We start from the raw sequence: 17108 nt of genomic DNA on the forward strand, positions 1-17108 counted from the left end.
CAAGGTCAGGAATCAGAAGGAATCAGAAAATCGTGGTGAGACTAATGTTCTGGGCTGTGAATATTCCAGTGCAAGGAGTATTGTAAGAAAGGTGGATGACCTGAGGGCATGGAGCAGCATGTGGAATTATGACGTTGTAACCATTAGTGAGACTTGGTTGCAGGAGGGGCAGGACTGGCAGCTCCAGGGTTCCATTGTTTTAGACATGATAGAACGGGAGGGATTAAAGACGGAGGGATGGAATTACTAGTCAGGGAAAATGTCACGGCAGTGCCCAGACAGGACAAACTGGAGAGCTTATTTAGGGAGATTTTAAGGGTAGAGCTGAGGAATAAGAAGGTATGACCATGTTAATGGGATTATATTATAAACCACCCAACAATCTGTGGCATTTTTGAGATTGCAGACTGTTGCAAGAAACATAAGCTTGTGAAAGTAGGGGAATTTAACTTTCCACATATTGACTGGGACTCCCAAACTATAAAAAGGCTGGATGGGAAAGAGTTTGTCAAATGTGTTCAGGATAGTTTCCTTAACCAATACATAGAAGTCCTAACTAGAGAGAGTGTGATACTATATCTCCTGTTAGGGAATGACACAGGTCAGGTGTAGGGGAGCATTTTGCATCTAGTGATCATAATGCCATTAGTTTCAAGAAAATTAGGGAAAAAGATAGGTCTGGTCCTTGGATTGAGATTCTAAATTGTAGAAAAGCCAATTTTGATGATATCAGAAAGGATCGGACAAGTGTGGATTGGGAGAGGCTGTTTTCTGACAAGGGTGTACTTGTTAAGTGGGAGGCCTTCAAAAGTGAAATTTTGATAGTATAGAGTTTGTATGTTCCTGTTAGAATGAAAGGCAAGGATAGAATGTTTAGGGAAACTTTAAGCAATGTCCCATTGCTTAAGTTAACACATTTCACGAAACATAATAAGCCTGATTCTGATTGTGAAGAAAGGCTCTAAGAATAAGCCAGGAAATTAGGCCAGTGAGTCTGACAACAGTAGAGGGAAAATTATTGGAAGGTATTTTAAGCTGTCTGATAGACAGTGGCTGATTAGGGATAGTCAACATGGCTTTGTGTATGGTGTCTAAACAGTCTTGCAGGTTTTTTTCAAGGAGGTTACCAGGAAAGTTAATGAAGTTCAGGCAGTGGATGTTGTCTATATGGACCTTAGCAATGCCTTTGACAAGCTCCCACATGGAAGGTTGATCAAGAAGGTTCAGTCGCTTACCATTCATGAAAATTGGATTAGATGTTGACTAATCCAACCCAGAGAGTGGTAGTAGATGGTTGCCTCTGACTGGAGGCCCATGACTAGTGGTGTGCCGCAGTGATTGGTGCTGGATCCATTGTTGTTTGTTATCTATATTAACAACCTAGATGATAATGTAGTAAACAGGATCAGCTAGTTTGTTGATGATGCCACAATTGGGGGTATAGTGGTCAGCGAGGAAGACTATCAAAGCTTGTGGCAGATCTGGACCACCTGGAAAAATGGGCTGAGAAACGACAGATGGAATTTAATGCAGACAAGTGTGAGCAATTGCAATTTGGGAGGACCAACCACGGTAGGTCTTACATGGTGAGCTGGTGGGCACTGAGGCGTGTGGTAAAACAGGAATCTGGGAACAGTTTTGGTTACCTTCCAAAGAAAAGATGTAAATAAGATTCAAAGAGTGCAGAGAAAATCTATAAGGATTTTGTCAGGACTTAATGACCTGAGTTATAGGAAAATGTTGAAAAGGTTAGGACTTTATTCCCAAGAATGTACACTTTGTAGAAGATTGAGGGGAGATTTTTTGATAGAGGTATTATTAGGGATATAAGTAGGGTAAATACAAGCAAGCTTTTTCCACTGAGGTTGAACGAGACTACAACTCGAGGTCATGGGTGAAAGGTGAAATATTTAAGGGGAAGATGAGGGAGAAACCTTCACTCAGAGGGTGGTGAGAGTGTGGATCTATCTGGCAGCACAATTGATGGTTGTGGGTTTGATTTCAACATTGAAGAGAAATTTGGTAGTCATTGAGGGGTATGGAGTGCTATGGCCTGGGTACTAGTCGATGGGGCTGGGCAGATTACTGGTTTGGCATGGACTAGATGGACCAAAGGACCTGTTTCTTCACTGTAGTGTTCTATGACTCTATTTATAGGGAATCTGATGGGGAATTTCTTCACTCAGGGTATGGCTCAAGGGTTGAACAAGCTATCAGTGGAAGTGGTGGATGTGGGTTTAATTGTAACATTTAAGAGAAGTTTGGATAATATATGGATGGGAGGAGTATGGGGGCTATGGTGCATCAACAATAACAGTTCTACATGGACTAGATAGGTCGAAGGGCCTGTTTCTGTGCTGTAGTACTCTATGACTCTATCTGGCACCTCACTTGTGGCTAGCAAAAATCTAAAAATTTTAAATCTCAGAGCTCTAGCAGTCTCCCATAGCAACCTGGGCTACATCTCATCAGGCACTGGGGATTTATCCACCTTTCTTAACAATAACCTTCTTACCGGCTTTTACTTTGACATTGAAGGCAGAATGTAGTTCATGTAGATGCATAATGAAGTGAATCCCACCTCTCTGTTTTTTTCTCTCTCTTTCTGCCCCATTACAGGCCTTCAACAAGTGCAAGAGGGAGGGCTTTTGCCTTCAGAATGTGGACAAGGCACCCCTGGCGAAAAGGCGCAAAATGAAGAAAACTAGCACCAGCACTGAGACGCGGAGCAGCTCCAGTGAAAGTTCCCATTCCTCCTCTTCCCAGTCCCAAGGCAAGACCACTCCCAACCCAATGATGCAGCCCGGCAACCCAGTGGACAGCAATAACACAGACAGTATCTTCCAGTTCTCTGATTAAGCTGCTACAGTCCCTCTTTCACAATTTTAAAAAAAAAATCATGTTTTAATCATCCGTATAACCCTTTGAAGAGCACATGCCATTTTTAAATGCATTCCTCCATAGTATCTTGTGACATTTATTTATGTTGTTTATATGTAGATAGTCCTGCATTGTCCTACAAGATTGATTGACCCAGTTTTCTCTGGGGAATCCAGAGCTAGGGGGTCATTAAGTACAAGATCCAAATAATGAATTCAATAATGAAATTCAGGAGAAACGTCTTTACCCAAAGAGTGTCAAGAATGGTGAACGTGCTACCTCATGTAATTGTTGGAATGAATAGAGTAGTTGTGATTAAGGGCAAAATAACTAAATACATGAGGAAGAACAGAACAAAAGGCCCATACTGACAGGGTGAAGTAGGGCAGGAGGAGGCTCTGAGAGAGCATGAAAGCAACATGGACCACTTGGGCCTGTGGCCTGTTCCTGTGCTGTAATTTCTGTATGTAATATTCTGTATATTGGAACAGGGACTGATTTTTAAAAGATTCAAAAATAGATGTACTGCAGAGAGTGAAACTCTGTGCCTGGCATTCAAAGGGCTTTTAGTTCTTTACTCTGTGTATTTTTTGTGTGAAAGAATGGCTGCAGTATGCAAACATCTATGAGGTGCATTTTTCAAAGAACATATCTCTGTTGTACAGGCCTGAAAGGATTGAAGGTAAGATGAAAGCGCGGTGTTTACTAACTTACCTTTATCTAAAAGACTGTATCGATGACAGATTTGCTGTATAAATAGATCTATTGATGTACATAAAATATGCAACAGAGGTAGGCAGAGGATTCAGATTTCTCAGATTATTTGCTGGACTGTTTACAGCCGCCACTTGGTGTTAATTCTTTTCCAGACACTTTGATATTCCTGCTCTGTCTGTTGGAGTATTGGAATCACTCTCAGTTGTCTTTCCCGCATTTCCTCTCTCAGTATCAAAGCACCCAGCAGCCTGATGTGCTTTGGTGCAAACTTAGCAGGTTTATCTTAAACACAAGAGATTTTCCAGATGGTGGAAATCCAGAACAACACATGCACAAAATGCTGTAGGAACTCAGCAAGTTAGGTAGCATCTGTGGAGAGGAATAAACAGTCTTGAACCGTCTTGGCCTGAAACATTGAGTTTCTATATATAGCTGATGCTGGACCTGCTAGCATTTTGTGTGAGTGCTAAGGATTTCCAGAATCTGCAGAATCTCTCATGTTTATGATTTGCTGCTCCACTGTGAATTCTCTTCAAGGTACACCTACCCTGAAGAAGTTTAAATATTCTCTTTGATGGGAGTTCATTAAGACTGTCTCACTGCTCCCCTTCAAGATCTCTGCTAAACCTTCAACTATGAGCTCAGACTCGCTCACCTAACGCTGCCAACTTGTACTCTTTCCCCTCCCCCCAGCTTCTCTTTCTCACTCCTTCTCCTTTCCTTTCTAGTCCTAATGAAGGGTCTCGGCCTGAAATGTCAACTTTTTATTCAATTCCATAAATGCAGCCTGACCTGCTGAGCTCCTCCAGCATTTTGTGTGTAGCAGGTTTATCTCCCTGCTTTCTTGGTGCTTGGTGCTGTTTGTCTCCTGGCAATCTGAGAAGAAATTTATATTCCCAGCAGGGTTGGGAGATTTTATTTTAATTGTTCACCTTCAAAATAAACCCTTGTTGTTATGTTACTAACTATGAACACTGCAGGAGTGTAAAGTGTGTGAACCATTTGAGAAATCTGAGTCCTAAGGTGACTTTTATTTATGCTGTTTTATTTGTTAGAGTGGGTGGGTGGGTACCATTTGGTAAGTTGCTTATATAGTGAAGCAATGGCTTTTTGATAGAAATGTTTGGCTTCTGTTGCCAAATGCTTTGTTATTAATGTATTATTTGGCATGTAATCTGTTTGTTTCTTGCATGAGCAATAATCTTGTAGCAAACCTGTTAGTACAAGTTTTTAAAAGGTTTGTGTTCCAGCCATTAATTTCTCTACTGCTGTCTCGCAGCCAACGGCTTGTCTTGCTTGGTAATTGTGTTCATGAATGACCAATAGTTAGATAGTTGAGTGATGCAGACTCTGCTCTTGCTAATATAAATAATCTGTGCTGCATTGTTGCACGGAAAATTTACGCACTATTTGTACTGCAGGGACCCTTATGATGTGAAGTCCCCTGTTGGATGAAAGTGTATATTATTTTTAAGTACATCTGCAGGTAAACTGCAGCTCAGTCATTTTAGCAAAAACTCAGTGAAGATTATCCATAGGAATTCAGGTGAATAGAATGATAGATGCTCAACTTGCCCCACAGTAGTTGCAGGTGAGAGTCACAGATTCTATGCACAACAAGCAACAGGCTTCCAAAAACTTGCCACATTTTCCAACTTCTGGAGCAACACCACATATTCTGTTTGGGTAGCCTCCAACTTAATGACGTGAACATTGATTTCTCCCACTTCCAATAATTTCTCCTTTCCCCTGACCCCATCTCTTTTTCCATTCTGGCTCCCCTCTTATCCCTTCTCTACTCTTCACTTCCTATCACTTGCCTCCGGTGCTATTCCTCCTTCTCTTTCTTCCATGGTCCTTTGTCTTCTCCTGTCCAATTCCTCCTCTTTCAGCTCTTTACCTTTTCCACGTCTTACCTCCTAGCTTCTCACTTTATCCCCCTCCCTAAACCAAAGCACCTAACCCCTCGGCTGGTCTCACCTATCACCCGCCAGTTTGTACTCATTCTCCTCCCCCCACCTACCTATTCTGACTTCTGCCTTCTTCCTTTCCAGTCCTAATGAGTAGTCTCTGCCTGAAAGATGGACTGTTTATTCATCTCCATAGACACTGCCTGACTTGCTGTGTTCTTCCAGCATTTTGTCTTTGTTACTCTAGATTTCTAGCATCTGCAAAATCCTTGTGTTCAGGAAGCTGATTCCCATCTTTGACTTTCACTAATGTCTTTTACACTCTCTAATGAAATATAAATTGCAATATAAGCAGAATGCTGCAGAAGGAAACCTGAAATGAAAATAGTGCATGCTAAAATGCACATCTACTCTGCAAAGAGCACAACAGTTATTTTTCTCCCCTCCACATATTCCACCAACTTGCCTGTTTCCAGCACTTGCTGTTTTCATTTTCTCTAAAAAAAAATATGCTGGAGGAACTCAGCAGGTCAGGCAGCATCTGTGGAAAGAAACATTTCGGGCTTTATGAACTGCTGAGTCCCATCAGCATTCTGTGTGCGTTGCTCAAGACTTCCAGCATCTGCAGTCTCTTGTGTGCATCTAAAGTTTTCTTTATCAGTCATGGAGGCACAGAGGAACATCTGACTTTTAGCCTATGTCAGTTTTGATCTGATCTGATCAGTGACCGAGTACAAAATAATTTTCAAATAACCTTGGGGTTTGAGTTTTTAGAAGTCTATTGTCTCTGATTTCTTTCGTGTGAATAGGAAACTTTTCGAAGTATGATACCTTACTGAAAAGGAAATGTTATCATTGTGATCTACATGACCAAAAGCAAGGGCCATAATTTTTCATACCAATGCAATCTTGCCCACCGGTCATACTTAAACAATGTATCTCTGTGCTTGAGGGATTGCTTTGAGTGAAGACTACCTGTATTTATCTGTATCTCTGCTTGGGTATCAGCTTAAGGAACAATGAAGGCCAGAGAGAGCAGATGGGCCTGGGTTCTGGATCACCCTATTACAATTGTTCCTGTGCTTATTTTACCAGTGGGGACTTGCAGTTGAAACTTCCTGGGAAGATCAGGGCATGAAACACAGGCAGATATCTTATTCCTCAGCAACCCCCTCATCCAATCTGTCATGTACTGAGTAGGACTTTACAAAAAACACCATTCCAGCTGTTCTGTCCTTTGAATATCAGTGTCGTGCAAAGCTCAAAGTTTGTGAAGTTGATTAATGTTTGCTCTAGTGGAACACTTATTAAAAATACAATGGAGAAAACAAAATATCCTTCAGTCCAAGTAACTCTGAGGCTATGGTGCCATTAACATAAATTATTAATGTAGACATACTGCCACATTACTCATCTAAATTCAAGACACTGTCCAGAGATGGAGCTTTGTAAGTGATGGGAGGAGTGTCTCAACGGACATATCTGAATGATCATTGATATGTGTATGGCAAAATCTCACTAAAGGTCATTGAAGTGGATTACATCCAAAGATTTCTTCACGTAACATGCCACATCACTTTTGATGCCAAAATTTTCCCAGGAAGTTTTCAACTATTTTAATTATATTTTATTTACTCTTACTGGGTATGTTGCACTGGGTGTATTGTGAATCTGTTAACCATGTATGCCTGGACAGTATCTGAGAGAAGTTCTTAAAAATGTATTTTTTTAATGTTAGTATGAGTTTTCTCAGCATGGGGATTACTACACACCCTTAAGAGTACATGGTGTGCTATAAGTGGGTGTCAACCATTGCATCTCTAAATATTTGGTGCACGGTCCAGGTTGAATTGTGCAGTCTCTTTTTAGAGGCGTCTTTCATTATAATCTTGCCATCGTTTTTTGGGACTTTGTAAATATTAAGATGTTGAACAGATTGCATTGTTAATTTCTTTATGCATCCAGGTTCAATACGACCAGTAGTTTTAAAGAGCTACAGGCTTCTCTTCAGTCTAGGTGAAACATACTGTACAGAGCTGTACACAATACACAGTGCAAAACTATCCAAAACCTCTTCTCCTCCAAGTCTTGATACTTAAGGGAATTGGGCTTATATGTTTAAACAAAATCATACTGAACATGAATTTTTGCATATAGTTTTTAACCCTGTATAATATTGACTTTTACAAAGCTTGATTAAAAGTAGAATATTGTTCTTACAGGGGAACTGCCGTAATATTATATTTATTGATTATTTAATGAGGAAAATGAGTAAAGTATTGATAAGTTTATTATAGCTTTCTAGCGACTTGTACAAAGTTTTTAAAAGTTGAAAGCATTATTCAGGTGAGCCTGTGAAAGCTTTTAAGACTTTTTAGAACATTAAAGTCAAATTGTTTTAAATGCAACTTCTTAAAAGGAGGTTGGCAAATATTCATTGTATTTTTTAAAAAGGAAAATTATTTGTGGATTTATTGTGTGTGTTGAGGACAACTGTCCATTGTACAAATGTGCTATGAAATTGATGCAATTTAATTCAGAACGTTTCAATGACTAACATTGCAAGTCTGTGAGGGCATCTTGCTCCACAATAATGATTACACTTTATTGACACTTACAGGAAAATAGCATTTTGCTTTGCCATAAATTTAGGTATTCTTTGCTGTCTTAAGGAATAGAACAACTTGTACAGCAAATGTGATTGAACCATCTCAAGGATACAGTTCTGGTGCATATCTGTCCACTTATCCCATAACAGATGTGCCTGATCCCTGCAGGAGTAATCATACTGAACCCCTCCATTCTACACTGCCCTTCTTAACCCCGGTAATGACATGTTAGTAACACCACCTCAGCACCAGCGATCTGGGTTCAAATCCACCTCTCCCCATAAAGACATTGTATGTTCTCCTGTGACTGCATGCATTTCCTCTGGGTGTTCCAGTTTCCTCCCATATTCCAAAGATGGGGCCTGCTTGCTGCAGGCTTCATCCTCACCAGTCGAATTACAGGACTGCAGTCGGATGAAAAGTGTACATAGTTCCACTGTAACTGAATTAAAACAAAACTTGTAGATTCTAGGAATCTGAAACAAAAATTCCGCCAAAAATGAAATCCCAATGAAAGGTCATTCACCTAAAATATTGACTGTTTCTATCTTTGCAAATACTGCCTAACCTGCTGAATGTTTCCAGTCTCTGCAAAGCCCATGTAGAAACACTCCACATGTTAACCAGGTAAACTAGATAAGTGCAACCACGGAACATTTTGTTGAAACTAATTGATGCATTAGTTTTCAGTGACAGCATTGTTCAGTTGACAATAAATAGAGTAAAGGTCGAGTTCATTGTCATCTGCACAGTACATATGTACACAGGTACAATTAAAAACTTAGCAGCGTAACAGGCACATAGCATCAGAAAAACAGCTCTCACAAGAAAAAAATAAACAAATTATACTCAGTTTTTGCAAGAAGGAACATGCCAAACCCCCTTAACCTTCTGAGAAAATAAAGACACAGAGTCACTTTCCATATGATTGCAAAGAGAAATAGTAGCAAAGTTACTCTAGTGTAATATTAACATCCCGTCATTGCAACCCCCACCCACCACCCCAATCTCAAGTACAGAGTAACAAACTGTTTAAAATAAAAATGGAAAACACTGGAAGCATTAGGGATAGAGAAGCCAGAAATGACTTTTCAACTTGATGACCTTTCAACAGAACATATTTAAATTTGCCAACAACCACCTTTGTTGTGTTAGGTAAATGTTAACCATCAAAATTTAAAATGTTACTGCTATGAGTGCCATTAGTCTGACATCCACTGGGTGTAAACATTAGTATTAAAACAAGCCGCAGGGCACATTACCAGCATACTAATGTGTTACAATTCCTACATTATCTCCCCCATTAAAATAACACAGTATCTTGGTTTACATAGAATGTACAGAAACAGGCCATTCACATTGGTAACACATTCAGAGGATGGCAAGAGGAAAGCCAGAATGCTCAGTGTGTTACCTAAGGGTTGGCTGATTGGCAGGAAGCAGAGAGTGGGAATAAAGGGATCCCATTCTGGTTGGCTGCCAGTTACCAGTGGTGTTCCACAGGGGTCCGTGTTGGGGCAGCTTCTTTTTACTTTGTACATCAACAATTTGGATTATGGAATAGATGGCTTTGTGGCTAAGTTTGCTGATGATACAAAGATAGGTGGAGGGGCTAGTAGTGCTGAGGAAACAGAGAGACTGCAGAGAGACTTGGATAGATTGGAAGAATGGGCAGAGAAGTGGCAAATGAAATACAATGTTGGAAAGTGTATGGTTATGCACTTTGGTAGAAGAAATAAACAGGCAGACTATTATTTAAATAGGGAGAGAATTCAAAGTTCTGAGATGCAACGGGACTTTGGAGTCCTCGTGCAGGATACCCTTAAGGCTAACCTCCAGGTTGAGTTGGTGGTGAAGAAGGCGAATGCAATGTTGGCATTCATTTCTAGAGGAATAGAGTATAGGAGCAGGGATGTGATGTTGAGGCTCTATAAGGCGCTGGTGAGACCTCACTTGGAGTACTGTGTGCAGTTTTAGGCTCCTTATAGTCATAGTCATTGTCATAGTCATACTTTATTGATCCCAGGGGAAATTGGTTTTCGTTACAGTTGCACCATAAATAATAAATAGTAATAGAACCATAAATAGTAATATGTAAATTATGCCAGTAAATGATGAAATAAGTCCAGGACCAGCCTATTGGCTCAGGGTGTCTGACCCTCCAAGGGAGGAGTTGTAAAGTTTGATGGCCACAGGCAGGAATGACTTCCTATGACGCTCTGTGCTGCATCTCGGTGGAATTTAAGAAAGGATGTGCTGACGTTGGAGAGGGTTCAGAGAAGATTCACTAGAATGATTCCGAGAATGAGAGGGTTAACATTATGAGGAACGTTTGTCCGCTCTTGGACTGTATTCCTTGGAGTTTAGAAGAATGAGGGGAGACCTCATAGAAACATTTCGAATGTTGAAAGGCATGGACAGAGTGGATGTGACAAAGTTGTTTCTCATGATGGGGGAGTCTAGTACGAGAGGGCATGACTTAAGGATTGAAGGGTGCCCATTCAGAACAGAGATGCGAAGGAATTTTTTCAGCCAGAGGAATCTGTGGAATTTGTTCCACAGGCAGCAGTGAAGGTCAAGTCATTGGGTGTATTTAAGGCAGAGATTGATAGGTATCTGAGTAGCCAGGGCATCAAAGATTATGGTGAGAAGCTGGGGGAGTGGGACTAAATGGGAGATTGGATCAGCAACATGATAGAATGGTGGAGCAGACTTGATGGGCTGAATGGCCGACCTGCTTCTTTGTCTTATGGTCTTATGGGCTGTACCAGTGTTTATTACACCACACAACCATCCTCTCAACACCTGTCAGCTCATCTTTTATTATATCCTTTTGTTCCTTTCTCCCTTGTCCTTTTTAGAGCATAGAACATTACAGCACAGTACAGACCTTTTGGCCTACGATGTTGTGCTGTCCTTTTAACCTACTCTAAAATCTAACTCTTCTCTTCTACATATTCCTCCATTTTTTTTTATCATCTATGTGCCTGTGTAAGAGTTTTTAAAATGTCTTAATGTATCTGCCTCTACCACCATCCCTGGCACCACCATCCACACACTCACCACTCTCTGTGTAAAGAACTTAGCTCTGACATCCCCCTTATGCTTTCTTCCAATCTGCTTAAAATTGTGCCATTTCCACTTTGGGAAGAAGTCTCTGACTTTTTTAGTTCTACTTTTTTTTATATTTCATTACCACATAGGAGGCCATTTGTCCCGTTAAGTCCATGCCAATTCACAGAGCAATCCCAGTGCTCACTGAATGTCCCTGTATTCTCCGTACATTCCCATCAATTCCAGCACTCCACGTGCACCAGGGGCTGCCAGTTGCACTGACATATCTCTAGGATGTGGGAGCAAACTTGAGCACCTCAAGAAAACACACATGGTCACAACTCCATCCAGTGCAAACTCCATACACAGGTTGGAATTGGACCTTGATCTATAGCACTGTGAAACAGCAACTCTGCTTGCTGTCTTAATGTGCCACACCAACTTCCAAGTTCTCCTCACTCTCTGAATCAAGAAACTTTTTTCCAATAATAGGGCAAATGAGGGCTATGGGGGAAAAGGCAGGTAATTATAATTCAGTCCATGGCCAGATCAGCCATCATCTTATTGAATGGCAGAGCAAGCCTGACGGGCTGATTCCTGCTCATATTTCTTATGTTCTTAAACGTACTGAATTCCCTGCTGGCTTACTAAGTGTCAGTCTCTCGTTTACTGTGTCTTGTTTTGGGTTCCCCTGAGGCTGACATTAAGTAGACACGTGCCTGAGTAGACCTCTTTGTGATATTAAAGATAACACGAAATCAGCTCCCAGGAAGACTTGTCAATCTGATCCCAATTCCCTGTCGCTTCCCTGCCATCCAGCAGGAGGTGAACTGTTTCTCCCTAGCCCCACCAAGCACATTCTAGATTGTGTCAAATAAAATATATCTGTCATGTCACTGCTTGAATATATTGGCAGGTTCTTGTGCTGTGAGTGTACTGCCACCTGACTAATGGAAAGTTTGCCAACCAGCTTGGCGCTGTTTTCTGTGTTGTCCACGGATCTGTAATGGATGTAACATCAGAATATGTCTGTTTACATCTCCTGCTGGCTTCATACCATTTCTACATCCCAGCAGTTTATACTGGAACTTGTTGAGAGCCTGAGTTACAGGGAAGAAGTATTTCACAGTAAACGTAGTGCAAAGGCCAGATTGCCCCTCCCAGTTGTTAAACGAGGCTCAACAGCAACTTGAAATGTACAGAGGAAATTGCAATAAGCAATCACCAATATTTGGCGACAGGTTTAAAGGAACTATGGCCCTTCCCAGAAATCACACCTAATAAACTTTTAACTCAAGGATTAACTAGTTTAACTCAAGGCTATTTTTTACTTAAATGTTTTAACTCAAGGATTTATTAGCATTTAGTTTTCACTCTTCTAGCTTTTAAGTTGAGCAGGGAGAGATTTAATAGAAACCCAAGGATCAACTTTTTCACTCAGAAGATATAGAATGAGCTACCAGAGGATGTGGTCGAGACAGGTACATTAACAACATTTAAAAGGCACACAAGTAGGAAAGGAGGATATGGGCCAAACACTGGCAAATGGGACTAGCTCAGATGGGAACCTTGCTCATCATGGACTAGTTGGGCCGAAGGGCCTATTTCTGTGTTCTATAATTCTATGGCTGGTAGATGCTAACCATGGAGCTGAAGATGTATCTATGCCAGGTTACACAAGCCTGTTTAAGAAGCTAGGGCTTTATAATATGGAACCAGAGATCACCAGAACAACTCAGAGTGGATCTTGCTAGTAATCGAGTGGCAGAGGAGCTCAGTGGTTGAATTTTCATTCATTTCTGACAACATCTTGGTACAAACTAGGAAAGGCTGTGAAATCCAAGAAACAGGCAGCATTTGTAGAAAGCGCAGAATAGTTTGTAGAGTATTCAGGCAAAAGGTTGGAGCTGGGAGGATAATCTGTGCATTTTGCTCACTTTGTGTATACCAAGCACCAGTCACACCTGGAGTCCCTTCACAATCAAGGCCAAATACTAAATCCAGTATTTAGTTACATCACAGCAGTTGTAGAATAGATCCTGTTACTTTTCATGTTTGTACACATTTGACCTTTTCTGTTTCTTGTTCCCCACATGGGTGGAATAATTTCTAATGTAAGTTCTCTGCATTAACAGTAAACTTTACAGTGATACAATACCTACTCACGTGAGCATTGTTACTTTGTACAGAGAGGGCATCTTGTTGAGAAAAGCAGTTAATGGGATATTAATCACGGATGATCACTTGTACAAACCAGATGGAACCCTGGGGTCAATTAAATTTTTTATAGGTATCTGTTAGTCTTGTGAGACCATGGATTTGCACCTTGGAAGACCGGCAGTTGCCCATGCTGCAAGTCTCCCCTCTCCACGCCACCGATGTTGTCCAAGGGAAGGGCACTAGGGCCGATACAACTTGGCACCGGTGTCGTCACAGAGCAATGTGTGGTTAAGTGCCTTGCTCAAGGACACAACATGCTGTCTCAGCAGAGGCTCGAACTAGCGACCTTCAGATCACGAGACCAATGACTTAACCACTTGGCCGTGCGCCAACACATCCTGGTCATTTACTTTAAAAAAAATAGAGTTATATTTAAGCAAATAATGTTTCTCAAAGTTAATGAAAAATATAACCCCATCTTTCACATTGTAATTAAATTAAGGAGTGTTAACTAGTTGGGAGACTTGATGAAGTCTGACACATTACATCTTTTTAATCCGATCTGCCTATAGTTTACATCTAACCATTTACATTCTGCCCCATTTTCCAAAGTATTTGCTAGGTAATTCCATGAATTTGTCCATTTTCTTTCAGTGTGTAAAGGATTTAAACACCTTTGTGTATGGAAAAAATGCAGTATCTCTTGACACTCGAGATAGGATCTTAAATTGTAACTTTACAAAATGCTGCTTAGGTACCTCCTGGAGAATAGTGTCCATTTTTGGTTGCCTACCTATAGGAAGGATGTGACTGCATAGGAGAGAGTGCAGATGATATTCACCAGGATGTTTCCTAGATTAAAAGATTTTAGTAATGGTGAGAGATTGGATAAAATTGGCATGTTTTTCATTGAGTGAAGGAGGCTGAGAGGTAAGTTGGTAGAGATTCATAAAATGATAAGAAGCATAGATTGAGTAGACAGTAGAATCCTTTTCCTTGCTGGAGTATTAGAAACAAGAAGGGATAGGTTTAAGGTGCGGGTTTAAGTGGTTTTAAGAGGTTAAAGTACTGTAGATGTATGTGGATGAGAGGGAGGAACAGGACTTGTTTCTGCTGTTGTTGTTTGTTGCTTGTTGTGTTCTGTGTTGTTTTGCAGAGCATTATGGCCATGCTATGTTGGCACTGGAATGTGTGGTGACACTTGCTCACCCTCTGAAGTATTAGTTAATGCAAATGACGCAGTTTTAATGCATGTTTCGATGTAAACTTGAATCTTAAGTCTTGAGAGGAAGGAGTTTTAAAGAGTTTAAAACTATAATGTATGTATGCAATACAGGCTAGCAATGTATCCAATAAAGTGTTTTTAGCTGGATCTCACTGTTAGAGGAGGTAGTAGAATCAGATACAATCGGTATACAGACCAACCCCAGTAGGTACAGTCCCAATGCAGGCCGATGCAAATGGTGTCAATGGACAAACAAGGTTGGTTTAAATGTAGTTGGTCACAGCAATTTACACACCAAATGCCACATTCCCAGAGACCTCCTGCAAACACCAGTATACTCTTACGGAGTACAAAATAGAAGAAAATCAGTCAGATTTTAATGTAAGATTATCTCCGATTCACCTCAACAAAAAAAAACTGTATTTATTCATACAGTAACAGGAAACACCTTGCATTTCTTTAACAACCTCAGGCCAGCTGGAAATGCTTTATAACCAAATGAGGTGTAATCATTATTGTAAGGAACAGGGTAGTAGTGCATCGAGAGGCAGGTGAACTTGTTTGGTGAAGTTTTTTTTTGTGAAGTTTGAGGGTTCAATATAAACTAATTCTTCAAAGTATTGCAATGGGATTGTTTTGCATCCAAAGAAGGGGATGTATGCAGGCCTTGGTTTAATGCCTGCTCCTAAAGATGCACTGAGGTAGGAATTGAACAGAGGCCAGAGAACTACATAGCTGAGAGATGACAAGTAAACCAACAGATTCCATTGCTTCAATAACATGGATTCCTGGCATTTCTTCACGGATCCTGTTTTAAAAGCAGGTGTTTAGCAATTTCAAAGGACACTGCCTTTCAGTGCGTGGCTGTATTAATTCCCATCTCCAAAGAGAATTGCCTATCCTCTGAGTTGTCTTACCCTGTTTTATTCTGAGGACAGATTTGTTCATGTGCACTAGACTAACACTGGGAGTTTTATTTTTTAACAATGTATTTTTAGCATTAATTAATATTTGTACCTTTCAAAACAGTTTGATGGCATATTTACAGTATTACTATGTTCTTAGTATTTGTGAATTGTGTGTTGTGTTGTGATTTTTTGTTGTCTGGACAGTGAGGCAGATGGCTTGGAGAATGGCAAATCCTGAGAATGTTTTCTTGATCAAGTTATTTAGGCATGTGTGAAGCACTTTAAATATTTGATACAGTGGCATGCAAAAGTTCGGGCACCCCAGTCAAAATTTCTGTTACTGTGAATAATTAAGTGAATAGAAGATGAACTAATCTCCAAAAGTCATAAAGTTAAAGAGGAAACATTCTTTTCAACATTTTAAGGATTTTTGTTTTGTACAATTTTAGAGTGAAAAAAAGGAAAGGAGCACCATACAAAAGTTTGGGCACCCCAGGAGGTTTGAGCTCTCAGATAACTTCTACCAAGGCCTCAGACCTTAATTAGCTTGTTAGGGCTATGGCTTGTTCGCAGACATTGTTAGGAAAGGCCAGGTGATGCAAATTTCAAAGCTTTATAGATACCCTGACTCCTCAAACCTTGTTCCAGCAATCAGCAGCCATGGGCTCCTCTAAGCAGCTGCCTAGCACTCTGAAAATTAAAATAAATGATGCCCACAAAGCAGGAGAAGGCTATAAGAAGATAGCAAAGCGTTTTCAGGTAGCCATTTCCTCAGTTCGTAATGTAATTGAGAAATGGCAGTTAACAGGAATGGTGGAGGTCAAGTTGAGGTCTGGAAGACCAAGAAAACTTTCCAAGAGAACTGCTCATAGGATTGCTAGAAAGGTAAATCAAAACCCCCGTTTAACAGCAAAAGACCTTCAGGAAGATTTAGTAGACTCTGGAGTGGTGGTGCACTGTTCTACTGTGCAGCGACACCTGCACAAGTATGACCTTTATGGAAGAGTCATCAGAAGAAATCCTTTCCTGCATCCTCACCACAAAATTCAGCGTCAGAAGTTTGCAAAGAAACATCTAAGCAAGCCTGATGCATTTTGGAAACAAGTCCTGTAGACTGATGAAGTTAAAATAGAACTTTTTGGCCACAATGACCAAAGGTATGTTTGGAGAAAAAAAAGGTGCAGAACTTCATGAAGAGAATGCCTCTCCAACTGTTAAGCACGGGAGTGGATCGATCATGCCTTGGGCTTGTGTTGCAGCCAGTGGCATGGGGAACATTTATTGGTAGAGGGAAGGATGAATTCAATTAAATACCAGCAAATTCTGGAAGCAAACATCACACTGTCTGTAAAAAAGCTGAAGATGAAAAGAGAATGGCTTCTACAACAGGATAATGATCCTAAACACACCTCAAAATCCACAATGGACTACTTCAAGAGGCGCAAGCTGATGGTTTTGCCATGGCCCTCACGGTCCCCTGACCTAAACATCATCGAGAATCTGTGAATAGACCTCAAAAGAGCAGTGCATGCAGGACGGCCCAAGAATCTCACAGAACTAGAAGCCTTTTGCAGGGAATAATGGGCGAAAATCCCCCAAACAAGAATTGAAAGGCTCTTAGCTGGCTACAGAAAGCATTTACGAA

At 40.6% G+C, this 17108-nt stretch overlaps 1 protein-coding gene across 3 annotated transcripts in view; it reads left to right on the plus strand.

The window, feature by feature from the left end:
- Positions 1 to 15802, plus strand: part of rps6ka5 (ribosomal protein S6 kinase, polypeptide 5) — a 315467-nt gene extending 299665 nt beyond the window's left edge. For all 3 annotated transcript variants that reach the window (XM_072272845.1, XM_072272856.1, XM_072272865.1), the window contains one exon: positions 2620 to 15802. In XM_072272845.1, the coding sequence (XP_072128946.1) occupies positions 2620 to 2859 (240 nt within the window). In that variant the 3' untranslated portion in view covers positions 2860 to 15802. The remainder of the gene's footprint in view (positions 1 to 2619) is intronic.
- The last annotated feature ends 1306 nt before the right edge of the window (positions 15803 to 17108 follow it).

This window comes from Mobula birostris, chromosome 1 (genome assembly GCF_030028105.1).
Source record: "Mobula birostris isolate sMobBir1 chromosome 1, sMobBir1.hap1, whole genome shotgun sequence".
NCBI lineage: Eukaryota > Metazoa > Chordata > Chondrichthyes > Myliobatiformes > Myliobatidae > Mobula > Mobula birostris.